The following is a 25653-nucleotide window of genomic DNA, read 5'->3' on the forward strand; positions in this document are numbered from 1 at the left end:
TGTCGATCCCACACTTGGCGTTTTGGATACGGACACTCATTTCTACTGCTCCGTGTCGCCGCATTTAGCCAGTATGCAATTTATTGAGGAGCTGCAGATGACAGGAGCACTTACGGAAGTGTCGTTTGAGAGTGAAATCAGAGGTATATGAGCCTTTTTGCCCCAGGTCTTGGTCCCTTCAACCACCTTTACACTCAATGAACAATAGTCACCATGATTCAAATGCGATATATCCTGTCTATTCTTTTCTATGCCCTTACGTGCAGTGCCTTGGCGCTGAGCCGACGTGCCCCAACTGCTGGACAGTTGAGTCAAGTCACTGACTTTGGAGACAACCCAACCAACGTGGGCTTTTACATATATGTCCCGCAGAATCTGGCTTCCAATCCTGCCATTATAGTGGCTATTCACTACTGTAAGACCATGCTAGCATATGTGGAATGTACATTGCTAATAAAACGCTACAAGGCACGGGAACCGCTCAAGCCTACTACACCGGAAGTCCCTATGCCCAGTATGCAGAAACTCACGGATTCATTGTTATCTACCCAGAAAGTCCATACGACGGCACCTGCTGGGATGTCAGCTCTCAATCAACATTGACCAATGGAGGAGGTGGTAACAGCAATTCCATCGCCAACATGGTGACCTGGACCATTGATCAGTATGGAGCTGATGCAAGTCGTGTCTACGTGACTGGAACCAGCTCAGGCGCAATGATGACCGTGAGCCTCCGCTGTTCCTACGTTGATCTGCCTGAATATAAGAGCTAACGAATGAATTCAGAATGTCATGGCAGCCACCTATCCCAACCTCTTCACTGCCGGCATTGCCTACGCCGGTGTATCAGCTGGCTGCTTCTACTCAGAAGACAACGGAGAGGCCTGGTGGAACAGCACCTGCTCCCAGGGCCAATCGATTACTACCCCTGAGCACTGGGCTCAGATTGCAGAAGCCATGAACCCGGGCTACGACGGCGACAGACCAAAGATGCAGATCTACCACGGCAGCGAGGACGCTACATTGGATCCTCAGAACTACTATGAGACATGCAAGCAGTGGGTTGGCGTCTTCGGATACAACTATGACTCGCCACAGGAGGTTCAGAATGATACGCCCGTGGCTAACTGGGATAAAACCATTTGGGGCCCTAACGTGGAAGGAATCCTGGCGAACGGAGTGGGCCATAACATCCAGATTCAAGGAGAGGAGGATCTGAAGTGGTTTGGGTTTACCAGCTAGAGTGTCTATAATAAGAGTCGAAGTGATGGGCACAGCATCGGACCTTTCAAAAATGGTAGATAACGATAGCTCATGCCAGTTTAAGGTCTCGCCCTCGTTCCTTCCTATAGTAAAAAGCTGTACCGCACCTGAAAAGGGTCTTCGTACCTTCTACGTACAATTGACTGTCCTGAAGTTTTAATCATCGATATACTTCTCCGCCAAGACAATGACTCCACACCTTCCCCAGTCTCCTTTACATACTTTTTGTCTTTTCCCGCCACACTTCAACAACCCGTCACGCCCCCCGAACCATCGAATTCCAAATATGCCACCCAGTCCTCTCCCAAAGGGCCGCCTCATATCCCATTTCGAAGACCGGTACAATCTACCCCTTGCACTATAACCGCAACCAACACTAACAATCCAATTTCAGCCCCACAACCACCCACGGCAAAGCATGGTCGGACCTCTGGGACCTGGGCGAGAGCGATCTCTGGGATAGAGGGATTCCATCGCCCGCCCTGATTGATCTGATCGAAGGACATCAGATGCTATTTACGTCTTTCCGGCATACGTATACGCCACTGGGTGGGTCGGAGGAGGTGAGGAAGAGGAAGAAGGCACTTGTGCCGGTATGGTTTATTGATGCCATTATCTGACGTACCATAAAAGTGCGAGATGCGCTAATGCGGAGTACATATACATACAGGGCTGCGGAAGAGGCTACGACGTCGTCTCTCTCGCGCTGCACGGGTTCGACGCGTACGGGCTTGAGATTTCATCGGCGGCAGTTGCTGAGGCAAGGGAGTATGCAGCGAATGAACTTACGGCTCCGCAACCGTGCAATTTCGGCAAGGCGTACGAGAACGAGAATGAACCTCCCGCTGCCAGTGACCGAGGCGAAGTACAATTTCTAGAAGGCGACTTCTTCAGCGCGGACTGGTTAGAGGGTGCGGAGGTTGATGGGGATGGCGATAAGTTTGATCTTATATATGATTATACTGTACGTTTCTCTTTCATTTCCCCATATTCATATATTATGTCTACGACCTACTTGGTAGCCAGTTGAGTCCTGAGGCCCCGTTCTTGGCCATCGTGCTGCAACGGGCTAGACCCAACCCAATCCAATCCAACGTATCCATGCTTAGTGCTGACGCTGACACCATCGCGCGGACCTAGTTCCTCTGCGCCTTACACCCCAGCCGCCGCAAACAATGGGCGGAGCGGATGGTGGAACTGCTCAGACCGGGCGGGTTACTGGTGTGCCTGGAATTCCCGATGTATAAGGACCCGACCTTACCCGGGCCGCCGTGGGGAGTGCGCGGTGTGCTTTGGGAGCTTCTTGCCGGTGGAGAAGAGGGGAATGAGACTGGCGTGTTTAGGAGGAGGCTTTATTATAAGCCTGAGAGGACGTATAAGGTTGGGGAGGGGACGGATATGATTAGTGTTTATGCAAGGATGGGAGGGGGCGAATTGAAGGTGATTTAGGTAGAGGGTACTGCTGAATCGAGTAGAAGCTACTCGGAGGGGAAGCGATATAGGTACTTGAGTCAAGGCGCCAACGTTCGTCATCACCAATCAATCAATTAATCGTAACTCGTCCCTCAACGTTACAACTCATTTGTTGCTGTTTGCGTCATACACTATACCATCATAGATGGTCATTCCCATCATCCATCAACCCCAACCGTAATATAAGCTCGAACGAAAAATTCACCCAACCCCTTAAGTCTTAACCACCCTCTCAACATTCTCATCGTTAGGCTTATCCCCAGTCTCGATATCCAATTCCTTAGCCTTGGCGGCGTTATTCCCCTCCTGCATCCCAATAACAACAGTCTCAAAGCGACGCCCACGCTTCTCCGGCCCAAAGGCCGTCGTAACCATAATACCCGTCGCGATAATGGCAGTCGCGACGCCCATTGTAGGCCCGTACGCTTCGACGGGTGTACCTGAGGGGCCGGATATGAATGTTTTCTCGGCGATGGCGTTGACGATTTGTGCGGAGGGGGAGGAGATCATGTTGCCGAGTTGGTAGGTTAGGCCTTTTATTATGTTAGTCTGGAGTTTGGATTTGAATTTATGGGATGGGTAGTAGATAAGTAAGATTTAGTCGTACCTGGGAAGAGAGATCGGAACGCAGGAGGCGAGAGCTCGTTCAGGTGGATGGGAATAACACCCCAAGCACCCTGCACAAAAAACTGAAGGAAGAACCCGGTTGCGCTGAGGGATCGCTCGGTTTTTGGGAGGATCCAGGCGGGGATTAGAACGCCAGAGATAAAGGCCGCGACGATGATGGCGCGACGGCGCCCGACGAACTGCGAGAGGTAGCCGATGATGGTGCCGCCGACGCAGGCGCCTGTCTTCATGATGATCGACGCGCGAGATGCGCCGTCGTTTTCCAGTTCTTTCTGAGTTAGCATGAAGGTTGTGTAGGAATCTTGGGATGTGTGGGAGTAGTAGTTGAACTGGTTGATACATTAGTCTAGGTTCTTTGATTGGGGGAGGGGGAAGGCAACATACCCAGGTCATCAGGATGATGCAGTAAACAGAGATCTTCCATTCCTGGCCGACCATTTGCTTGGTTTCCCTCCAAAACTCGCCAGCACTGACGTTGCGCTTGCCTGCTGCCTTGGCCTCAAGGAACTGCTTTGATTCAGGGAACAGGACTCGGATAAAACCAATCCCAATTGAGATGCCGGCTGATGTTTGGTTAGTGTCGTTTCATGGAACCAAGGTTGAAAGACACACCTGCAATCCAGAACACAGTCTTGTAGGTCTCGGTCTCTCCTCCCACGCCTAGATTGGCGCACGCTGCAAACACGTATCCGAGAGAGTAACCTTGTTGAAGGATTCCAGACATGATACCACGTGCGCTCACACTGGCTAACTGTCAGTATGAGATGTCACTTGACTTGAAGGTGAATACTTACGGGCAATGCTCCAGTGCCATGGCAATGGCATTACCATACACACCACCCATGAAGAGGCCGAACAGACTTCGCACAGCCAGGAACTGCTGGAAGGTGCCGCTGTAGATGGTTGCAATCTGCAGGACTCCAAGCACGATCATGTTGATTACCATGGGCCATTTACGGCCGAACCTGTCACCTGCAAGACCAAAGAAGGCAGCTCCCACACTGCGCAGCAGCAGCGTAAGGGTAATGGCAGTGGAGATATCTGTCTTGGACTTGCCGTAGTAGTCGGCAAGCTTGACTTGTTGAATGGATAAGGCATGGAAGTCAAAGGCATCTGCAGTCCAAGCGGCAAGACCAACGAGGAAGAACAACCAATCGCGAGCACTTAGTAGTGCAAAGAGACTGATTGGGTTCTTGAAGGGCTCGGGGTCTTGCCACTCTGCGTAGGTTTCACCCTGCTCGTTCGTGATGACGACGCGCTGCCTCCATCGGAAGAGGTCTCCAAAGGATTGTTTAGCCACAGCAACGATCCCGTCAGGGATAGGCTCAGCAGGCTCGTTGTGGGAGGACATGGCTGAAACTGAAGCTTAAAAAAAAAAAGACTTCCGCGTTTCGATTTCAACCGGCTTTGTGGTACAAGAAAGAGTACTGTCCCTTTGAATCCCACGGCGACTTTGCGCTTCTTATAGGTCCCCAGAGCCCTCCCCGCCTCCGAATCAATCCATGAGCTTCATGCGGAGGTTGTGCGACACCACCCCACGCAACCATATTCCCTCATAGTCAACCCCTCCATAGCCTTGTGGCTGACACTCGTGTGCAAGCTCCACGGCGGGCTACGAATCCACGGTGAGCCAAGACGGTGCCAAGGGCCTAAGCAATCTGGGGTTGCTTCATCGTGTCGAGCACAACCCTTTCTGGCTGTATTTCCCGGGGTTGACTGGCCTGAACGTGGATGCCGAGACGCACTAGCTAACACAATTTTCGCCTCGCACTCATGGAAGCACGAAAACAAGACAAAGGATGCAGTCAGCCAAGATGAAAGAAGGATTTGCCCAGGCAAGGTAAGACGATCAACTGAGTCTTATACTGCGAGATGCTCCGACCATATGCGATTGCCATCCTTTGCTGAAGATAAGAAGGAAGAAGGCCAGTGCGAACAGCGAGATCTGCCAAGACCGGAGGAACTTAGCTCAGCTCAGCTGCGTGGAGGGCCCCGCGAAGGATGCAGGTGCGTTATCAAGCAGCGGCTGGGCCACGAGACCCTTGCGGTCGCCGTGCACTCGGAGATGACATCCCTAGTCTGGAGTGAGTTCTGAAAGCCGGAGAATGACGGGTTGCATGACTCGGCCCACGGAGACTTTCCGATTTCTTACCTATCCAGGACGGTTGGGTCCATTGATCTCGCATTTGTCTCGCGGGGTACTCCGGAGGTTCAAAGCTGGGGATTCCGACCGACACACGTTGACAGCTTTTCTGGGGTCCGGTGGGGGCCAAAAGTCGGGGGCAGACTCGGGGATCGGCGTCACGTCCGTGGTCTTGGCTGGCGTTAGCAGGCACGCGAAAGAAGACTTCTGGGGACGCTTACCCTGACCAAACTCTGGCCAAGGCCAGGCTTGATTGGATAGGAACTCAGGCGAGACACATAATGGGGACGCCAGCTGCGAGGCTTGTCTGTCGTTGGCTGAGCAAACTTCGGGCCTCAATCTGAAAGGAGGTCATGTGCCTGCCCAGATTTTCATCGTGGTAGAATTGTCTCAATGGTGAGGGAAGAAAGAGTCCCGTACTCGCCCGATGATACGGAAAGGAAGTCTTGGGACTTGGTGTTGGGGATTCTTGGAAGGGAAGATGAGCGGTTGGAGAAACCTGGAGACCCCGGCTTGTCTGGAGTGGGCCTAGTGCTCTCTACACGTGACCACGTTTGTATGGTGCCACCCCCCCCCCTCCCCTCGTATTTCCTCCAGGATTGCCGGTCCTGAACTGAACAATTTGTCATATTGCCCGACCAGACGCTATCTGCCGAGCCCGCCGTCGGACTCGGCTCTCAATCTACAGAGTGTTTAAGTGCATGCTCATTGCTTACGGACTGCGATTCGTCCCGAGAAACGGCATTCCTCTCATTGGAACTTGATAGTGGCGTTCTGACTCCCTTGCTTCCTCCCGTCAATGTACACCGTGCATTCGGCCGCCGCTCCGGACGGCATCATGACCACGTCGTAGTATAGGTGCTTCATTTTTGTTCCATCCGTTCGATGAAAGCTCTTCAATTCCGCCGTCGGAACATCGAGCTTGCAGTTGATTGTACAGAGAAGCTTCACGTTCGAGGCTTTTCGAGTCGGAGGAACGTCGGCTTCGCATTGATACATGTCTACCACGAATGTTCCATCAAAGTCGCGATCCACTATCTGGTGGTAACTGTGGCTGACACGGTCCTTTGTGGAGACATCGTCCCCCTAGAAGGTAATATCAGCACACACCCCGTGGAAATGCGGAGGAAAAGAGGGCCACAAACCTTGTGGATGTACCACAGCATTTGGTTGTTGGCTCTCCAAGTTTGTTTATTGTAGTCCCATATTCGGTCCTCCTCTAAATGCTTTGACTCATCGAAATTACACCAGATATTGGTACCGATGCTAATGCGAGCTATTGTTGAGGCAACGGTAATGCTCCTATAATCGTATCCGCCTGTGCTATTGGTGCTAGATTCGGATAAATGGAGGAAGCCCTTATAAATAGCTCCCCGACATATCGCCGTGCGTCTAAATGATAATTAAATGCGTTAGCCTCTGTTTCCCTTCCCTTGGCACTTCCGTCTCACTCACGGCTTTATCCCACTAGATTGAAGGACAGAAACGTTGTGTTTCGAATATCGATCTCTCAAGTGCTCGTAGAGATATGGACTTGTTCCCAAGCCTCCGACCAAAATGACACCCTAAAAACCCCTGAGCCCCATCTACGCTAGAAGTGGGGGGGTCCAGTTATGGAATCTGAAAGTGGCCTACCTTCACCCGCAAAGATTTCTGGTTTGCTTTTTTGATCTGGTTATCGACAAGAGCGTCGATGCCAGCAAAGGAGTCCGTAAAGGCCTGTTCGATGTCGGAGCTGAACTTGTCGTCAGCTACTAGCTACTATGATAAATTGGAAACTGAACTCACTCTCTAAAATGGATGCGGCCTTGTTTGATATACGGTTGTTTGCTCAGGTCATCAATGTTCGACCTTCCGAATGCCTCCGCAGGAATACCAACAATCCAGTCTCCGTGAGTGGAACCTGGTCTGAACTGCGGCTTGATGTACTGTTCCCACTCCCCTCTCATCACATCATTTACTCCTTTCTTACTGAGGTTGTCCCAGCGTCGACCAAGCCGACGTTTACACATGGCCTCAAAAGCCTCATCGATGAACAAACCGCCGCATAAACGTCCTGCAATATGTTAGAGTGCGTTCGCAACAGTGCATATAGTGCGCATATTACCTTTTCCTTCAACTGCCTCGCGCATTGCAATTGGGTTGGTGTCCATAATTTCATAGCTGATCAAATCCTGTTTTGGTCAGTACGTCGGCTCGTATGGCAGGCGGATTGATTCCTCGAAGCATAAGCATACCACCGTCCCCCCGCCAGCATCACATATCACAAAGACATCCCCTCTTTTTATCCGCCGCCCACGCTCACACAGGGTCGATAGAGCTGCTGCCTCTGGCTCAGGGACGAAACTCAAAGTTGTTTCACCAGCCTTCCGGGGATTCAACATCCCCGCGCTCTTTGCCGCATCCTTCATTCCCTGGCGCGCATATGGCTTCCAGATAGCTGGAACAGTAATGACCACGTGAAACCGGAGACCGTCCACGACGAAGTCCCCTAAGGCCTTGTGATGGTTTCTATCGTATGTCGCCAAAGGCCTCTGAGATAGTCGGCAATTAGACCGACGACCGTCTTCCCTGTGTCCCTCAGCATTTTGCGGGCGCGCAAGTAGAATTCAGATGATTTGACATCCTCGGTTAGGTCTTCATCGCGGAGCAATAACAGCTTAAATCCTCGCACAGTATCAGCTCCACCAGGTATGTTGTATCCCCACATCGTCTTCCCTTCGTCGTAGAGAAGCTCCGTTGGAGCCTTTCCTTCTTCGCGACCGGTTCCAGGCCAAGCGCTTATCAAGTTAATCTGGTCGGCTTCGAAACTCTCGGGCGTGACCCAAGCGGCACCAGAAAACCTGTAAGGAAATTTCGCAGTCAGTCGCCCGCCGCGCGATGAATGGTCCTAGCAGTGAACTTACGTCGTACCGAAATCGATACCGATGACCAACTGATCATCCTCCTCCCGCAGACAGAGGCCCTGCAGGGGCCAAGTGACATCGCCGTCAGCCCCATTGTATGAGGCTCGGGCGTTGAGAGAGTTGAGGGCGTCGAGAGCGCCTGTAGACAAAACACGAGACCGAGCCATTTTTGTCAGCTAGTGGCCAAGGTAAATCGCTTGCTGATGCAAGTTGAGTACATTCTCGTGAATGTTGAAGTCTGTCGCCAGTGGAAGCTGTTCGTCTTTAAGTGCAGCTTTCACTCCTCCATCTTGTCGCGGACCCCAACAGCGTTCCCGAGGCTGCAACGGAGGAGATAAATTATCGAACCTATCATGTACTGCCAGCGCGATCGAGCCATTGCTCGACGGGGGATAACAGGTTCCTCAGCCTGGACATGGCGCAGCTTGATCCAATGAGCAGGGTGTTGGTTGAGGGTAAAACCGCACGAAAGGCTGAGATGGCTCGGCGTGGTGTTGACGGACGAGGCTGCGCACCTTCCTCTCCCCTAGACCAACTCCCGTCTTCCCCGCTCCGACAAACCTCGTGTCTTATAACAGATGATTTCGCTAGTATTTGTCATGTCATCATGCAGCCGGTCCATAGCTGCCTTTGCTTGAGATGCCTTTGGACTCCCAATCATCTTCGAAGAGGGCTGAATCCCCAGAAAAACAGCCGTCACTTCCCCCACGGCCAAAAGCGCAAGATGTCGAATCCAAAGCAGCGGCAGCTGAGAGAGCATCTTCTCAACAGTCTCAAACCATCTCCCGTCCTCCCTCTCGCACGGCGGCCGCGCAGCCCACCAAGACCCCCAGCTTGAGCCGGCAATCCTCAGCTGCCCCTGATAATATAACAGACACAACCGAGCAAACAGCTTCCCAGAAAGGGAAGCTGTCGAGCACCGCCGGAGAGGAAAATCAGCGACTACGCGCCGAGAATGTGGGGTCAAGAAAGAAACTCCAAGAATTGGAGAAGCTGCTAGATGAGCAGCGTGCACTAAACGAAGAGGTCATCAGTGAGCGAGACAAGGCGAAAGCCCAGGCGGAGGAAAATTGGAAACTATGGAAAAACACTGCTCGCGAATTACGCAGAATCAAGCAAACTCCTACACATCACCAGGTCACCGACAGCCAACTGACTGGTCTTATTCAGCAGTTGAAGTATGCCATTCGCGACTTTGCAGTCCAATACTTCAAGGGGGTTTCTCGCAGCCGTATTCCTGAAGACAGGTTCGACATATGGAACTCGTACATGGTTCCAACGACTCCAGGAACTGACGCCTACCAAGAATATATCAAATCCCCAAGTCGATGCGCCAGTATCATACAGGCAATGCTATGGCGACTTCTGGATGACCGAGTGTTTGGCAAATTCGCGTGGGCAGGCAAGGCAGGTGATTCGCTTTGCGATTTGCGGTTTTATATGAAACATGGTACGTGAAGCTCATGCTAGACAAAACATGATCTAATACTACATGTCTCCAGCGTTCCGTCACGAGGGATTCCCGGACCCTGAGCTGGAGCGCAAGTTCCAGATATGGTCCGCGGAGGCAACGGCTCTTGTTCTGCAAATGTGCGACTTTACAGAGGGGTCGCAGGAATATAAGCGAGTTCAAAACACCCGACGAGAGATTCGCGATGATTTCTTTTCTCTAGCTGATCAATATCTCGCCACACGTAGCAACGCTCCTGTCCAAGACTTTCGCCGGATTCTTGATACCGCGATGGCGCTTGATAGGGAGATTCATCGCCAAGCGGCTCGCATCAATTGGGAGTTCCTGCGCCCAGACGCCCGTGTTGGATTCGAGCCCAAGTTGATGGAGGTCGAAAAAGGGCAACAGCGACCAAAGCCAACCCAGCCGGTTCTACTCGTGGTGGCACCTGGTGTGACCAAGCGAGGAAGATCAGACGGACAGGACTTTCAAGCAGAAGAGCAGCTCCTGGTGCCGATGGAGGTTTCCTGCCAACTTCCATCTGACATTCCGGCCACTTCGACCGCGAAATCGAAGGGTCCTTGGTTCGGTTTCTGACCTTCGTCCTCCATATGGCCTCTACGAGTAAGAAAATGCATCTCAACTAACGGAACCTAGTACACTGCGTAGTTCGTCAAGTAATCAGTTCTGGCGTACTCGCAGGGTTTAAGGGTGTGCTCAGTAGTGCCGGCATTGGGGTGAGCCTGCTTTTTGTTACATCAGCAGTCCCGCGTTCAATAAACATGGCCTTTTAGCTTCAGTAAAACTGCATGCGGCGCTGACCTGGTATCCCATCCCCTAGATACATAGCTCAATATTAGACTTTTGCATATTTCCAAAGGACTCTTTCTCAAGCCGTGATGTCATCTAGTCTCGCTTCCTGCACGGCAGAGCATATAAGAATGGGCACCTGGGCGCTTGGAAGGGACAGAGGCGGATGGCTCCAAGAGGCGGGCGGCAGTTGCTCCTTTCTTGCAAGAGCGAGATACCATCGCACCTTCCTTGGAATGCACACAATGGTGGGTGATTCCTCCCATTTTCAGGTCCCCGATCGCTCTTTCCTCAAGAGTGGTGATACCCTCCTCCGTCAGTTAGGGCAGGTGCGATGGTTGCCCGCAGGTCTGCTGGTCGTTCTTTCCTACATTGATATCGGAACGTACGGAATAGTGAGGTGAGGTGTTGGATGAATTCTCTCACCGAACTTGGAGCTTCCTACTTACTACTACAGTATATTCTTCAAGTTTATACGGCACTTTGCATTGGGGATTTGGAATAGTTAGCCCTGGGGTCCTTTCGAAATGAAAGAAGATCAAAGCAATAGTGATCATTAGCAACCTGATAAAAAATATATAAAAGCGACAGAACCTATTTTATATAGGTAAGCCCACGATCAACCTTCAAAGTCAGCCAGCCCTAAGTAGCTGGTACGCAGTGAGTGAGTGTATGGATGTCCAATGCAATGCATCAACTATCAATCCGATCTAGATATTCTTGCCCAGTACTTTGGTTTTATTATTCGTGGAGCATGTTAAGATCCTTATTCAGTGAAGGCTAGATATGTGGAGCTGGTATCCATTGCAGAGGCTTGCTTCGGTCTTCTTTCGTCCCTATGCTGCCTAACCTTGTAGGCGGACGTTGCCACCACCGTGGGTATGCAGAAGGTAGGGCTTACTTAACGGACTGCGGATGGGCATCCATGGTTGTATCTCATCCTCAGGTATCTACAGGTGTTGGAACCTTCGAACATCGGGCCTGAATTTTCACTGCGGACTGCCGAGGCATACTTCATTACTTCTCCATCGAGGATATATTCCGCGTCTGTGGCCTGTGCGTACTGAGCCGCGCCGGGCAGCCCAACGGTCGGGATGGGGACTATAGACCCACCCGTAAGAGAGAGAGATCACAAATTTTATATAGAAGGGTTTTCGGTTTGATCCCTCTGTAGAGTAGCGGACCGACTTGGCGATCGCCGTTAGAGAATCTTGAGCCTATGCTTGGGTCGTGGCGTTGTCTAGCAGTAGTAGCAGACAGTCGTATTCGTTCGAGATATATAGATAGATCAGGTGGTGAATATTGGTAAGGAAATTAGGGCTACTAGTACGAATACGAGCATCACACGTCAAGTATCAAGTACCATGGTATGGCTGTTATAGTGAAGCACGTCCTATGAAATCAAAACTGACTGAATAATAATGCAGTTAACTGTCGTTCTGCCACCGTTAGTTATCATCGGGAAACCCGGCATCTGAGTTACACTGATGCAGCCTCACTTGAGTCACTCAAGCAACCGGCTCGAAGGTAGCCGACAATAGCCGCGGAAAACCAATAGCGGCTGATCAATTATCAGATCGTAATCGACTTGGTTGCTCACGCTGGCTTACCTAGGCAAAAGCTGCCCATTGTCCAAGAACCAAAGGAAAGCAGCCCAGTAATCCAACCGTTATACAACCTCATCACGGAGCCGCGACCTACAAGGGTAAAAGCTCGCGAACGAAGAGCAGAGAAGGATAGCATCCGTGAAGATGTACAAATCGCGGAGTCCGAACCATCCGAACGCCGAGCGCTCACTATTGTTGACAAAGGGTCCAAAGAATAAGATTTGCAATTTCATCGGTGAAGAACTTTCTGGCCCGCAGCGGGGCCGGAAAATTTTTTTTTCAATCGAGGACCCTCGCTCAACCGAACCGAAGCCCGCAGCCTAAGAGCCTCGGATGGAGAACTCGAGCTCCGTTTTTTTTTTGTACCCGTAAGGCGTAATGGATCCACGGTTCTGCTAGCCTCGATGAGGATGTCGATGTCGATGACTCGAGGATAAGGCGGATATCGGATGTTGGGTGCCGGGATTGCCGACTACCTAGGAGGTATGCTCCTACAGACTGACTGTGAGGCAGGGCTTGGGATGGAGAGAGTAGCTTTATGCTGGTTCTTTAGGTGTTCTAGTCTAGAGGACGCCAATTACCCTTTGTCTGATACTCTGTTGATCGAGTAGTGAGGACGTTGAAGGGTTGGTCCTTGCGCGGATAAGCTCTTGCCGAGCGCGGTCACATGCTAGGTCCAGGTCCAAGGGCTATACATCAAGATTGTATGAGCATGGAGTTTGTGGTCGACTGTCCAGACTTCAAAGGCCAGAGCAGACTCTTGATGACAGCATTAGTGATTAATGGCGATTGCAGACATAATAACCATAGGGCTGTCGGGGTCGATGTGATTGGGGGGAACTCAAGCTGGCCGACACTGGCAAAGATGTTGATGTCATGACTTGGCGGAGATAATCAGAAACCAAGAGTCCGAGACATGAACCGTGGGAACTCAAGTCCGGGGCATGACAGGCTGACAACTGATCATCTCGTCAGCAACGCTCTGACAAACCCAGCTCGAGCTGCATGAAGCCCATGTCAGCCTGAGCCAGCTGATACGGAAAAAGCCCTTGCGAGCCGATTTCTAAGAAAGGGCGCGCGCCTTGTTTTACCCTATCTGTGAAGGCTTGCACCATCGCACGTGTCCTTAAGGCTGAGCCGGTCAAGCGAATGCGAGAATGCGTAGTGCCAGTCCATAGTAATCGCCGATATAATGTCCTTGCACACGTAGTTATCTCCTATGGAATGTATGATACCCGGCACCGAGTGGCGAAGGTTATGTAGAGGTGAGTTGTTCTTTGTACCCCAGAGACTCCCACGGGGAAGACCTCAACGCAACAGTATCAAAGGCAACAATAATCTTGATCTCCGTGGCAATTAGATACGAGTAACCCAACCGGAGACTGACAGGTGAACACGTCGGCAAGGGCAGGGTAGGCATTATAAGCACTGGGCAGTGCGGCTCCTCCGCATAGCCAGCCCCGCAAGAGTCCGAGACCTCCATACAGTGTATCAAGAGGCAGTGTCACCTCAGCTATTGATTAGGTACAGAGTGTGACAGCCTGTAGCCATCAAGACTCGGCACTCGTCAAGTCGTCGCATATAACGTCCATTCATCGTCGAATACTATTTCAGTACATCTATGTTGCCTTACTGCAAGGCGATTGACACTCGGTTGTGTTTACGTTTCGATGCTGCGCCTGCGAGCTGACGAATAAACGATGCATTGGCGAGCAGGGCTTGTCGGTCGCGAGTAATCGTCAGCAGCCAAGTCCGCAGGACACATTCTTGGCTCATGACACCTCCTGATCAGTGACCGCTGACAAGATTATGCTGGGTTCCCCGGATACTCGGGTAGACGGGCACTCGGAATTTAGTAAGCGGCTCTCGAAAGCTTCGAGTCAAGTGTTCGAGGCCATGGGTGTGTTGAAAGAAGTTCCAGGTTTCAGAGTCTGGCGAGACGCATGCAGAACGTGGAGTTCCAAATAGTGACTGCGAGCAATCGGCGATTATTGGAGATAACGCGATCAAGAGTCATCTGGGGAGGCTGAATAATGATGAGTATGGATGATGTTGGAAGCTTCTGTCGTGGATGGAGTTGTCAGGCAGCGCGGAGATTACCAATATTCATCCAGATCCCTTGTAAAATTACGAAAATACGAGCTATCCGGTCTCCGCTGCCTGCCTCTTTGGGGGAGATTTGGGCTGCGCTGCGGTTGCCCAGAGTGGCATCGCGTAGCGACGCGGCCCGTGAGTCATGCAAAGTACAGCCTCCCATTGGGCCCAGCACAGAGGCGGTGAATGTCAATCCTTCACCTTGGCCCGTTGATCGGATCCACGGAGCAGCGCTCTTGGGGCGATTGAATTTTTATGCCTGGCCGGCCTGCGAATCACCCGGTCGGACTTACGGAGTCGACGGGCCTGTGCCAGCCAAAAGAACCGGAAAGAAAGGGAAAAACGAAGAAAAATATAATTAGCGTACCTAGTTTCGGCGATACGATTATGAATCAGAATACAAAGCCTAACAAAAAGACCAGCAACCAAAGAAAAAAGAACAAAGAAAGTGGTCCCCCTGCTGGATATATCAGACAAACCATCCTCCTCGATCCCCGTCCTTTCTGATTGATCTCTCCTCCCCTACCTACGGTCCTACACACTAGTACACCGACTTCCCAGCAGTCTGCTCGACCCTTACCCAACGAGGATACCTCAGCCCTCCACGTACATTCGCGCATCAACCACCAGCAAGCCCAGCCTGTCGGTGACCACCAAGTATCCGAAACGGAGTTACGAGAGCAAAGCCCGATCCTGCCAATCTTGCGCGACAGGCCCGCATCCCTTAATCTAAGAGATAAGGCTGTCAGCCTCTCGATACACCGCCGCTCTGTGCCCAGCCGCTATTGGCCGATCGGTAGTCAGTCCGGAGACATTCTTCAGTGCTGCCTGAGTCACGGCTGAGATCATAAACACATCAGGCCCCGGACTCTCACCATGTCCTCTAAACTTTCCCCGCTTACTTCTACTGCCTCTTCTAACTCTTCGCCCTCTTCCTTCACCTCCTACTTCAACTCTCTTACGCGGAAGCGTCAACAGAAGAAAATGAGCATCACCCAGACATACTACCTCGCCCACACCGCCCGCCGGAAGCTTACCCGTGAAGCTTCCCGGGCCGACCACGACCTGCGCCTGCTTGTTGGCCACGCAAACCTTCTCGACACTCTGATGCTGGATTTGGCCGACGCAGAACAAGAGCAGGAGCGCTGGTTCAACCAAACTGTCAGCGGAGCCACCAAGAGCTCCTACCACAACCAACAACAGCACATTCAATGGGCAGAGACTCTTGTCGAAGAGCCCGAGGAGGACTGGGACCCCGAGGACCTCTCTGAGGAAGATGACTCAGATCTTAGCGAGGAGGAGGAGGAGGACTCAGATTACGAAGAAGACTACGCGCCCGTCCGCCGACGAGCACCATCACCAGTTGCTGTTATCACCGAGACCGAGCTGCATGAGGACTACGACTCGGAGGATTCTGACTCAGAATTCGAGTACGACGATGCGGAAGATCTCGATAACCTTGCCCTCACTCGGTCACCATCACGGCAACCACCTGAGCTGTCGCATGACGAGGACGACTCTGAAGACGACAGCATGCCTCCATCACCCCCACAGCCGATCCTTGAAACGTTCGACGCGAAGCAAGCACACTCCACCGAGATTCCATTCTCAGATTCAGACTTCGAACACCGATATTACGTACGGCAAGCGCAGCAGCCGATGATCCAAGCATGTTGATCGTGCTTTCATCTTCCCTTCGCGCTAATATATACATAATACGTGATACCCTGACGATTTGATGTTCTGAATTCAGCGTCCAGCCAGTGGCGCTTTACTCGACTTGCACTTGACTCGGACAGCATAAAATCGGATCTGGATTCTGGGATTCTGGATAGGATTGGGATTGCATACAGCATGCATTGCATTGTTAGGCGTTACTACATATGGGCACACTCATCTCATGTTGATTATTCTAGACATCTATTATATATACCATCTACCGCTTCACTCAGTGGTAATCGAATACAAACCAAATACACCACAATTCTCCTGGAATTCCCACAGTAAAACTCCAGCCCACCTCAAATGTCGAAAAATGTCTGTTGTCCACCCAACGCAGCGCGCCGCCGATCACACAGGCCGACTAGCACACCGCTTAACCCAACAAACGGGTCACATGGATGATCCCCGCGCACCGCGCATCCGCGGAGTCGCCTGGCCCTTCCGCCTATTGAATCTCCACGCGGTCGCGACCTGCGACCATTCTCGAATTCGATTCCTCTTCGTCCGGCCGCCGTCGGACGCGAACGGACTGCAGAACACTCCGATTCCCGGCATCACCCATGTTCCACGTCCAACTCATCTCATCTGATCTCTCCAAGCAGGTGCCAGGCGCAGATTGCAAGTGCACATTGCACAATCCATGTGCTGTGTTGAATTTGACTGGCATCCCCGCATAGGAATCACAAGCATCAACCCGGTCATTCCGATGCCTGTCCTACTCCTGGCTCCTGTCAGATTAGTTGGTTTGCTCGTACCTCCTCGGCTACGCTTCTGGACACCGCTGAATCTGATAATGATAAGATCAAATCAGATCGGATGGATAAGTCGGATGGATCTGAGTTGATGCGTATTACGATGTATTACTAGAGGGATTTTGCAACGCCTCGAGCGATGTTAGGGTGCCTCCAAAAGAGGCTAGGGGTCCAGTTTGCTAAGCTTATTAACCTGGTTGGGAAGTAGCCTCTGGCCTGTAGTATTCTTATAATATCAAAACCTTCCTTAATATAAGTAGAAATCCTTATATTGAGCAAGATCTAAATTAAAAATATTAAGTTAAGGTGTGATATCGGCTGCGGATCGCTACTGGTGATGTCAGGATAGCTTCAACTCGCGGCCAGCGAGGTCGTCAGCTAAAGCCACCGTCAGGAAACCAGCCGACGTCAGCCAATAGATCTGCCGCGCCGCTGCTAGCGTGTGACGACAACGGAGGAACTACGGACCGGAGACGCTAAGACAAAACGAAGCTAGCGTCATAGAAGTATAGAGATACTGATATGAGTCATATGACTGTCAAAGCAGTTATCTCATGGTGATTTGATTAGGATAATGACTGACGGGCAGTTATCCTCGAACAGTATAATTGATTTAACAGCTACGAGTATATAAGGTCGCTTATTTCCTGTATATAGTTTTGTTCCTTCATGTCTTATCTTCAGAGTAACTAATATAGCCAGATTATTGGACTCTAAAGCTATATTGTATTTCTAAACCAAACCTCTTGTCTCTTTATCTTGATCTCAGAATATCCTTAAGACCTCCGAGACCTTAAGGACTCCTCTGGCCTTATCTGACAGCCACCGACCTCGGCGGGAGTGCAGCCCCTATCCTTCCTGGCCCCGCTGCGGTAGATAAATAGCGGTAGGAAGTGTAGGAAGCAGTTCACCGATGTGTCATGAAGTAGTTGTTGATAAGAGCTAGCTCGAAGCCGTGACGGTTAGAAGAACCGATGTGGCTGACTAAAACATGACTCACCCTGTTGAACAACAAGGAAGATCAATAGGCGTATGACAGTGAGACATTTAGTAACATGTCCTTGGAACATCTAGGTACTACTCTAAAGATAATAAAAACCTTAAGGACTAGAAATAAGAGTATATTAGCTTAGAATAATATTACTTTATGGTGTATAGTAAGAATCGAAAAATCCACCGGATTGTCTAGGAAAGGCAACCAGGGGTGATACGTGTGATTGCACATCTGACAGCATGTGGTATGCACAGCAATTAGCAATACAGCTAACCACGTGTATGAAGACATAGTAAAATATAGTCTGCGCAATAATATCTACTCAGATACCGCTCACACATTACCTATCACACACCTGTTTAATAGCCCTAACTCGACCAGCCATGGCACTTTCTGCAACAGCAGAGCTCGAAAGTATCATGTCAAACCCATGCGGGGCCCCCTTGTACACATGAAGCTCCGTCGCAATACCAGCCGCCAGATGTCTCTGCGCATATGCCACAGCTTCACTAGCCAGCAAATCCAAATCCCCCACATCCACATACAACTCCGGCATCCCCGTCGCATCCTTGAGTCGTCCCGCCGCCGCCAGCGACGACATATCTTTCTTGCCAAAGCCCGAGCCCAGATAGGCCTCCCAGCACGTCAAGTTATCCACGGAGCGCCACGCGTGGAAAGGGTCCTCTCTATCGTCAGTGAAGCTTGCGGATTTGCCAGGGACTGTGTTCTTGTTCCTGCAGGGCTTTGTAGCAGAGGCTAGCGGCAAGGCCGCCGCCGGCGCTATCGCCCATGACGATTATGTGGTGGCTGTCGATTTGCAGCGCGTCGTGGTTGCGCGCTAGCCAGACGAGCGCTGAGTAGCAGTCGCCCAAGGGGGTGGGGTATGGGTGCTCGGGCGCGAGACGGTATTCGACTGCGAGAAACGGCACGCATGTGAGCGAGACGTAGTTGGCGATGATCGGGTGGTAGTGCTCCACGCATGAAGCGACGAGGGCTCCGCCATGGATGTAGAGAACAGCTGGCCGCCTCGGGCTGTCTGGGGTAGTTTCTGCTCCGGCTTTCGTGTACCATCGCATCTGGAGGCTGTGGCCGTCCTCCGTGGGCGTTTCATATTTGGTGTACTTCACATCGTCGGGAGTTGAGAGCGTGGTGGCAAGGTAGCCCTGATACTCGTTTATTTGCTTGCGGCGCTCGAGGACTTCGCCGTGTGGTAGGACTTTGGACCTTGCGGCGAGGAGTTGCTCTGATAAGAGCGCGTTAAACTCTGGGTCGACTCGTCGGGACATCATGAAAGAGTGATTTTTGGGATTGGTTGGGGAGGAGTTGTGGAAAGAGAGTTAAATACGCTGCGTAGGCGATTATTTATGCACGGCAAATCGAGTGTCGCAAAGGAGATTTTACACGTTACCTCTCAGCCTTCTTTTACGTTATTCTATAATCCGTGATTGGACGGAGTGGGCGCTTAGATCTGCTGCAGTGGTTCCAGCAGACCTGAAGAGTATTGCAATGTACCTTTGCCCTGCAGTGCAAGGCCAACAGGATTCGGTAGATCCGCAATTGTCTTTTGAGATTTCGGTTGAACGGTTTGTCAAAGGCCTTTTATACACCCACAACATAGCACGCCGCACGGCTGATTGATTTTAACTGTATCAATTGGACGTTCTGTTAGGGGCATCACCTGCGCCCAGGCCTCGATGTGGAGACTGTATATGGTGATATCCAGCCGAAAGCTGGGCCTGAGTTTATTCGTAATATTGCTACCTAGCAGGGGTACTTCCCCCACGCTCTAAAAGCTTTTACGACTCCCTTTCCAACTTTTAACTTACTCCTCCGTGCTAACATACCCAAGTACAGCGGAACAACGTGACTATGGCTACTTTCTCTTCATTTTTCGACAACACCACGATCACATCCCAAGAGCGCGAACTTTTCACACAGCTCATGGGTGAGCGGAATATCAATGTCGACGATAACATCGCCGTATCGAAGCGGAATGCTCCGAATGGCCCGAAGCAGGCCAAATCATGTAATGGAAGGAGACGGAGACGCTCCCGGCGAAGAGCGACAGCGAATCGACCAAAAGCCTCGCGAAAGAATGTTTACGGCAGACGAGTGACAGGCAGGGTGGCATCTCCTGGGCAACTTGCTTGGAGCGTCGAGGAATATGAAGCGCTCTCTGAAGCACTCCATCTCGTGTTTATGCACCAAGGTTTGTGGTACCCAGGAACGATGAAAAGACAGCACGGCTGACATGTACCAGCACGGACTGCTTCATGCTCCGAAGCTCAAAGTCCGTTTTTCCAGTCGGCCGACGGTGTCGCTGAGGAAGTGAAGCCGGAGGAGCCAAAGGATATTCTCATTCCTTACTAAAGGTTGAAGACACCACGCTGTCTATATATTCTTTCTTTTCTTTGGCGTAAACAGGGATATCAGGTTAGATGCTCGCTCCACTGGTGGGTTTGGCTCCTGCACTGTACCCAGGTCACCCAATGCCCGGCGCTTAGATATGAATCTATCTCTAGTCAGCCTACTCCAGGTATCCGCATTCGAGTACCAAGGGCATTGATTGGAGCGTAGATCCCGTAATCATGACAAGAGATAAGCTGCGTCGACCCAGGATGTGAAGGACCTGAGGGAAAAAAGAAGAGTGGGCTCGGCTTTTCGAGAGATTCCAAGGTGCTTTCACTACAACGGTACTATTTCCGCCGAATTGTACTATTATTGGACATATACTATAGTAGAACTTCTCTAACCAATGGCGGACCAGAACTTCCTTGGCGCATTGTGAGTAAAGCCACATTATAAAGACGGTTCAGGAGTATTGTGATGCTCAAAGCTACTAGGAAGATAACAGAGGACCGTGCAGGTGCCAGCCCGAGGCTCTCTGAATCTGGAAGAGTCCATCGGGGTCATATTTGTCCCCAACAGCAGAGAGGAAGAAGCGAACCTTCTCTCCATACCCCTTGTACACATCCTGGAAAAGATTGGCGTAGTTCAGATAGATATACTCATGGTGCAAGCCTAAGCGCTTCGCCTCTTCCTGTGTTTTTGCCGCTGTTGACCTGAGTGCTTCCCAGACGCGCGGAGTGTCGGAATCCTTGATCCAAAACGGCTCCATGAGGAAAACCAGGAATGGCCCTTTATCTGCTAGGTCAAGAGCATTTCCGCCGTTCCGCCGCATTGCGTTGATGATGTTTTGCAAAACGAAGTTGACGTCGGCGAGGGCGGACCTCTCTATACCTTCGATATGTAGGATAGGATCCACTGCTTCGCGCCAGGCTTCCATGAAGAACTTGACAATCCGAGCATCTACCTGTGTGCAGAAAGTCCAGTAGCCATTGTACGAGCCAGGAGGGTAGTGGGAAAGGATGCCGTCTGTTCGCTGGATCAGGCTAGTTGGCCCAGTCGTAATTTCCACGGCAGGAATATCCAGAAATCTTCTCAGAACTGGATTCTCTGCTGCTGATGTTGGCTGGAGATGCTCGATGTCCGCATGCCATATCCATTGCCCCTCGTAGTTTTTCAACCCAATAAGAATCGATGTATCGCCATCGTAAGCGAGAAGATATGATTTGAGACGCATAAAAGGTATAATGATCGACAATGAACTTTGTTTTTGCGCAAGCGAAAGAATGGTACTTGCGAAGAGAATGATATTTGCGTCAACAGGGTTACCGGGTGGTTTTATGGCCAGTTTTTACTTCGAAATCCAAACCCCATCGCCGATTTCTAACAAGCTTTAGGAGGCATTTCGTTCTTCTCCAATCGTCACGGCTGGGCATTAGACAACATCAAATCTTTCGAGGTTGTGCTCGCAGATGGCAAAATTGTGCAAGCCAGCTCCTCCTCCCATCCGGACCTCTACAAAGCGCTCCGTGGTCGTTGTTCCAATTTCGGCATCGTCACCGACCTGGAGTTATTCGTCTATCCGTACGAAGGCATGTGGGGTGGCAGCATGGGCTACACATGGGAGCATGGCGATGCGCTGATCGACGCGTTCATCAAGTACGGCAAAGACAACGTCCACATGGCGTCTATCGCGGGCGAGAGCTTCACCGGGCGAAACCCAAGCGACTATCCATTCGTTTCAAATGGATCTAATACGCCAGACATAGCAGAAGTGGCAGACCAGGAGGATTTTGACGCTCAAGTGAATAGCGACCTCCAGGATTTCGCCAGGCGGCTCAGCACGCAGTCTACAAACGTTGAGGGACATAGCATGTTTTCCTCCCCCAACGAGAAGCTAGATCCAAGCGACCCAGGATTCGATCCGCGCGTCTGGCTCAAGACGCTCAAAGAAAGTTTCATCCGACCATCTGGCGGGGCTTCCCTCCGCACCGCCGGTATGGCCTTTGCGAATCTGAGTGTGCATGGCTATGGAAGTGACACCGATTACCAGAGAACGGTTGGCAGTTCAGTGTTGCGATTACTGCTGGCTGTCAAGGATATGGTGCTATCGCGAACGAACCGAGTCGATATCCTCCACAACATGAACGGCGTGCTCCGCAGCGGGGAGACACTGGCTGTTCTGGGACCACCCGGGTCGGGATGCTCTACTTTTCCGCGAACAATCACGGGCGAGACCTACGGTCTTTGCATTGGATCTGAAGCCTACATAACTTACCAAGGAATCAGGCCCAGGGAGATGCACAAATACTTTCGCGGCGAGGCTTTGTACACAGCGGAGGTGGACCATCACATCCCAAACGCCCTGCTTCTTAATGCCTTTGCCTGTATTGGCGGAAATATTTACCCTTTATTCCTCGCGCAAGGTTGTTGAGAAGCAGGCTCGATATGCTTTCTATCACCCAAGCGCAGAGGCCATCTCCTCCCTTCTCTGCTCCCTGCCTCACAAATTTCTGAACTGTGTTGCTGTGAACTTGCCCATATATTTCATGTGTCACCTTCGTCGCGAGCCTGGGGCATTCTTTTTCTTTCTTTCCAACTTCCTCATGATCTTGTCCATGTCCACATTCTCTGGATTCCCAATCCCTAGAGAATACATGCTTGGCTGGATACGCTGGTTCCACTACATCAACCCAACCTACTATGGATACGATAGCCTCATGATGAACGAGTTCCACGGGCGCACCTTCGACTGCTCTGCATTTGTTCCATCAGGATCTGAGTACCAAACTGTCAGCCTGGACCAGAAGGTCTGCTCCGTGACCGGATCGTCCCCGGGTCAGAGCGTTGTTCTGGGAGACGCGTTTGTCGCACAATCTTACGGGTTCCAGAACGGACACAAGCGGGTCAACATAGCCTACATCATTGCAATCATTGCGGTACTACTAGTCGGCTACATTCTGGCCATTGAATTCAATCCTGGAGAACGCTCAAAGGGGGACGTCCTTGTGTTTCAACGCAGAGGTGCAGGCCAGAGGGTCAAGCCGCGCATGGACATCGAAAACAAGAGCCCAACAGTCTTCTGCTGGAAGGAGGAATCGTGCTCCTTGCCATTGACAAGCATGTCCCCGGTAATAACACCCATGGTGACTCGATTAGCGAGCACATCAAGAAGAGTTGTTTTTCCAGCACCAGATACTCCCTGTATAATATCAGCACATAGGCCACAAACATGACACCCAGTAAGCTTGTTGATACATACCATCAAGGCGGTCATTGTCCCAGGTTTTACCCACCCGTCCACATTATCTAGAATTCTTCTCGCCCCTCCTTTGACTTTGATATCATAGCAAACCTTCTCCCAGTGGAATACTGATGTGTGTGGCTCCGTCGTTCCCTGTTCAGGCTGTGAGTCGTCGACGAACGCTCTCCTGGACGCAGGCTATGTTCAACAGCAGGATCTACATCTTCCTACCTCAACTGTTCGAGAAGCTTTAGCCTTTAGTGCTCTCCTTCGATAGCTAGCCAATGTCTGTCAAGACGAGAAATTAAAGTATGTGGATACAGTGATTCATTTGCTGGACATGCATAGCTACGCAGATGCTATTTTTGGTAGTTCAGGAGAGGGACTTAATGTTGAGCAGCGAAAAAGACTAAGTATCGGGGTTGAGCTAGCTGCACGGCCCCAGCTTCTGCTCTTTCTCGATGAACCAACATCGGGGCTTGACAGTCAAACCTCGTGGTCCATTTGCTCTCTTATGGAGAAGCTAGCACGCAACGGGCAGGCCATTATATGCACCATTCACCAACCATCAGCCATGCTGTTCCAGCGCTTTGACCGTCTCTTGCTCCTCGCGAAAGGTGGTAAGACTGTCTATTTTGGTGAGATTGGCCCGAATGCAGAGACTATGCTGAGTTATTTTGCTCGCAATCATGCGGCGGAGTGTCCTCAAGATGCGAACCCCGCGGAGTATATGTTGCAAGTGATACAAGGGGAAATTGACCGGCCGTTGGTCTGGCGCCAGAGTCCTGAATATCGGACATTGCAGGCTGAACTCCAGGCTCCGAAACAATTGTCCACAAGAGCAGCGAGTGCACCTGACGCTGCGCCAGCTAGAGAATACGCTGCCCCGTTTCATCGCCAATGCGTTCTGGTTACAAAGCGGATTTTCCAGCAATATTGGCGAACACCGGCGTATATATACTCCAAGATCCTTCTTTCGGTTGGCGCGGTACTACATTCCCGTCTCCTACTTACTCATGTTCGAGTTCACTGATCTATGTGGCAGGCACTTTTTATCGGATTCTGTTTTTTTCAATGCCCCCATGTCCCTCCAAGGGCTCCGAAATCAAATGTTTGGCATTTTCATATTCATCACTGTTTCTCTGCAGATTATCATGCAAATCATTCCGATATTTGTTCTTCAGAGAACACTCTACGAGGCTCGCGAGCGGCCTTCCAAGACATACAGCTGGCAGTCATTTTTACTTGCCAACATCACAGTCGAGCTTGTTTGGAATAGTGTACGTATCTCCTACTTTTGTTTAATTCAAGACATTGGCTAAGATGGCTCTATGTACAAGCTGATCGGTGTGCTATGCTTCGTGGCCTGGTACTATCCTATTGGATTATATCGAAACGCAGAACCCACAGATGCAGTCCACTCACGCGGATTTCTTGTATTCCTACTAATCTGGGCAATGATGCTATCCACGAGTACACTGGCCCATCTTCTGATTGCAGGCCTTGGAAGCGGGGAAGCTGCCTCTGGCCTCGCAACCATTCTCTACGAACTTTTGCTCCTTTTCTGCGGGTATGTTGTATCAATTTCGCCGTACAATATTCACTACCAAAGCTAACTAATGTTCCGCAAGGGTTCTCGCCGGCCCAGATAAACTCCCCGGGTTCTGGATCTTCATGTACCGTGTCAATCCCCTCACTTATCTCATCGTCGGCCTCCTATCAGCCTCACTGGCAAACTCACAGGTGACCTGTGCGGAGAATGAATATTTAATGTTCAACGCGCCCCCAAGTAACACCTGTGCAGAATACCTTTCCTTCTATATATCTGCGCAGGGTGGGTACCTCCTACGTCCTGAAGACACGACGGCGGGTGCCGAGTGTAAGTTCTGCCAGATCAGTGAGACGAATACGTTCCTGGCCAGCGTGAATGCTAGCTTTGAGCTGAGTTGGCGTAATTTCGGAATCATGTGGGCGTATGTTGTGTTTAATATGACTGGGGCAGTTGGGTTATACTGGTTGGCAAAGGTGCCGAAAAGACGGGCAATATCATGATATAGCTTGCAGTTTTTGTGTACGCTGCAGGGGAATCTGCGCGAAGTTGCTGTTTTGCCTTCCGCCTGGGATATGAAGGAGAGGGAGGGATACAGGAGCCATTCATTGCTGCACCTTGCTTAGCAGGCTGGTCTGCTCGTTCGTTTCCTGCTATCCCTAGTATCCTGGTG

The 25653-nt window shown here is 51.0% G+C and overlaps 12 protein-coding genes across 12 annotated transcripts; 7 read left to right on the top strand and 5 right to left on the bottom strand.

Annotated features, from left to right (window-relative positions):
- Window positions 1-213: 213 nt before the first annotated feature.
- Window positions 214-1383, top strand: BDV17DRAFT_300984 (acetyl xylan esterase; the record flags this gene model as incomplete). The annotated part of the gene is made up of 3 exons (XM_073764160.1): window positions 214-415; window positions 469-725; window positions 787-1383. 3 exons carry the CDS (start codon window positions 214-216, stop codon window positions 1240-1242), a joined length of 915 nt encoding a protein of 304 aa, XP_073611327.1. The 3' UTR covers window positions 1243-1383.
- Window positions 1384-1549: 166 nt separating this feature from the next.
- On the top strand, window positions 1550-2712 carry BDV17DRAFT_295387 (S-adenosyl-L-methionine-dependent methyltransferase; the record flags this gene model as incomplete). The annotated part of the gene is made up of 4 exons (XM_073763052.1): window positions 1550-1602; window positions 1658-1856; window positions 1934-2227; window positions 2404-2712. The coding sequence occupies 4 exons, from the start codon at window positions 1550-1552 to the stop codon at window positions 2710-2712; spliced, it is 855 nt and encodes a 284-aa protein (XP_073611328.1).
- A 203-nt stretch (window positions 2713-2915) lies between these two features.
- Window positions 2916-5091, bottom strand: BDV17DRAFT_210313 (carboxylic acid transport protein). The gene is made up of 5 exons (XM_073755415.1): window positions 4158-5091; window positions 3976-4106; window positions 3748-3926; window positions 3344-3692; window positions 2916-3269 (listed from the first exon to the last, which is right to left on the bottom strand). Exons 1-5 carry the CDS (start codon window positions 4712-4714, stop codon window positions 2950-2952), a joined length of 1536 nt encoding a protein of 511 aa, XP_073611329.1. The 5' UTR covers window positions 4715-5091; the 3' UTR covers window positions 2916-2949.
- Window positions 5092-6063: 972 nt separating this feature from the next.
- On the bottom strand, window positions 6064-8579 carry BDV17DRAFT_300986 (Hsp70 family protein; the record flags this gene model as incomplete). The annotated part of the gene is made up of 7 exons (XM_073764161.1): window positions 6064-6592; window positions 6652-6898; window positions 7295-7562; window positions 7614-7680; window positions 7744-8004; window positions 8067-8349; window positions 8413-8579. 7 exons carry the CDS (start codon window positions 8577-8579, stop codon window positions 6257-6259), a joined length of 1629 nt encoding a protein of 542 aa, XP_073611330.1. The 3' UTR covers window positions 6064-6256.
- Window positions 8580-9051: 472 nt separating this feature from the next.
- BDV17DRAFT_295390 (uncharacterized protein) lies at window positions 9052-10459 on the top strand (the record flags this gene model as incomplete). Its single annotated transcript, XM_073763053.1, has 2 exons — window positions 9052-9862; window positions 9915-10459. 2 exons carry the CDS (start codon window positions 9052-9054, stop codon window positions 10457-10459), a joined length of 1356 nt encoding a protein of 451 aa, XP_073611331.1.
- A 4274-nt stretch (window positions 10460-14733) lies between these two features.
- On the bottom strand, window positions 14734-15121 carry BDV17DRAFT_210379 (uncharacterized protein). The gene has a single exon (XM_073755416.1). The coding sequence runs from the start codon at window positions 14991-14993 to the stop codon at window positions 14766-14768; it is 228 nt and encodes a 75-aa protein (XP_073611333.1). The 5' UTR covers window positions 14994-15121; the 3' UTR covers window positions 14734-14765.
- On the top strand, window positions 14734-16357 carry BDV17DRAFT_274453 (uncharacterized protein). The gene has a single exon (XM_073759127.1). The coding sequence runs from the start codon at window positions 15250-15252 to the stop codon at window positions 16048-16050; it is 801 nt and encodes a 266-aa protein (XP_073611332.1). The 5' UTR covers window positions 14734-15249; the 3' UTR covers window positions 16051-16357.
- A 1824-nt stretch (window positions 16358-18181) lies between these two features.
- Window positions 18182-19127, bottom strand: BDV17DRAFT_284669 (alpha/beta hydrolase; the record flags this gene model as incomplete). Its single annotated transcript, XM_073760569.1, has 2 exons — window positions 18182-18525; window positions 18563-19127. 2 exons carry the CDS (start codon window positions 19125-19127, stop codon window positions 18182-18184), a joined length of 909 nt encoding a protein of 302 aa, XP_073611334.1.
- A 352-nt stretch (window positions 19128-19479) lies between these two features.
- Window positions 19480-20632, top strand: BDV17DRAFT_274457 (uncharacterized protein). Its single transcript, XM_073759128.1, has 2 exons — window positions 19480-20050; window positions 20102-20632. The coding sequence occupies exons 1-2, from the start codon at window positions 19711-19713 to the stop codon at window positions 20209-20211; spliced, it is 450 nt and encodes a 149-aa protein (XP_073611335.1). The 5' UTR covers window positions 19480-19710; the 3' UTR covers window positions 20212-20632.
- A 48-nt stretch (window positions 20633-20680) lies between these two features.
- BDV17DRAFT_295394 (uncharacterized protein) lies at window positions 20681-21424 on the bottom strand (the record flags this gene model as incomplete). The annotated part of the gene is made up of 1 exon (XM_073763054.1): window positions 20681-21424. One exon carries the CDS (start codon window positions 21422-21424, stop codon window positions 20681-20683), a length of 744 nt encoding a protein of 247 aa, XP_073611336.1.
- Window positions 21425-21527: 103 nt separating this feature from the next.
- BDV17DRAFT_295395 (ABC-transporter extracellular N-terminal-domain-containing protein) lies at window positions 21528-22621 on the top strand (the record flags this gene model as incomplete). Its single annotated transcript, XM_073763055.1, has 2 exons — window positions 21528-21534; window positions 21585-22621. The coding sequence occupies 2 exons, from the start codon at window positions 21528-21530 to the stop codon at window positions 22619-22621; spliced, it is 1044 nt and encodes a 347-aa protein (XP_073611337.1).
- Window positions 22622-22805: 184 nt separating this feature from the next.
- On the top strand, window positions 22806-25483 carry BDV17DRAFT_295396 (ABC-2 type transporter-domain-containing protein; the record flags this gene model as incomplete). Its single annotated transcript, XM_073763056.1, has 4 exons — window positions 22806-23318; window positions 24580-24711; window positions 24772-25001; window positions 25063-25483. 4 exons carry the CDS (start codon window positions 22806-22808, stop codon window positions 25481-25483), a joined length of 1296 nt encoding a protein of 431 aa, XP_073611338.1.
- Between the last annotated feature and the right edge of the window lie 170 nt (window positions 25484-25653).

Source organism: Aspergillus undulatus (genome assembly GCF_047715775.1).
Source record: "Aspergillus undulatus strain CBS 261.88 unplaced genomic scaffold BDV17scaffold_67, whole genome shotgun sequence".
NCBI classification, from domain to species: domain Eukaryota; kingdom Fungi; phylum Ascomycota; class Eurotiomycetes; order Eurotiales; family Aspergillaceae; genus Aspergillus; species Aspergillus undulatus.

What these genes read in the sequence shown, in the direction of transcription:
- BDV17DRAFT_210313 (XM_073755415.1), bottom strand. Translation starts at nt 4,714, where the DNA reads ATGTCCTCCCACAACGAGCCTGCTGAGCCTATCCCTGACGGGATCGTT. An exon ending in GCATCATCCTGATGACCTGG is followed by an intron (nt 3,693 to 3,747) that starts GTATGTTGCCTT and finishes TGTATCAACCAG; the next exon opens with TTCAACTACTACTCCCACAC. An exon ending in GTTCCGATCTCTCTTCCCAG is followed by an intron (nt 3,270 to 3,343) that starts GTACGACTAAAT and finishes ACATAATAAAAG; the next exon opens with GCCTAACCTACCAACTCGGC.
- BDV17DRAFT_210379 (XM_073755416.1), bottom strand. Translation starts at nt 14,993, where the DNA reads ATGCGCGAATGTACGTGGAGGGCTGAGGTATCCTCGTTGGGTAAGGGT.
- BDV17DRAFT_274453 (XM_073759127.1), top strand. Translation starts at nt 15,250, where the DNA reads ATGTCCTCTAAACTTTCCCCGCTTACTTCTACTGCCTCTTCTAACTCT.
- BDV17DRAFT_274457 (XM_073759128.1), top strand. Translation starts at nt 19,711, where the DNA reads ATGGCTACTTTCTCTTCATTTTTCGACAACACCACGATCACATCCCAA. An exon ending in TCTCGTGTTTATGCACCAAG is followed by an intron (nt 20,051 to 20,101) that starts GTTTGTGGTACC and finishes GACATGTACCAG; the next exon opens with CACGGACTGCTTCATGCTCC.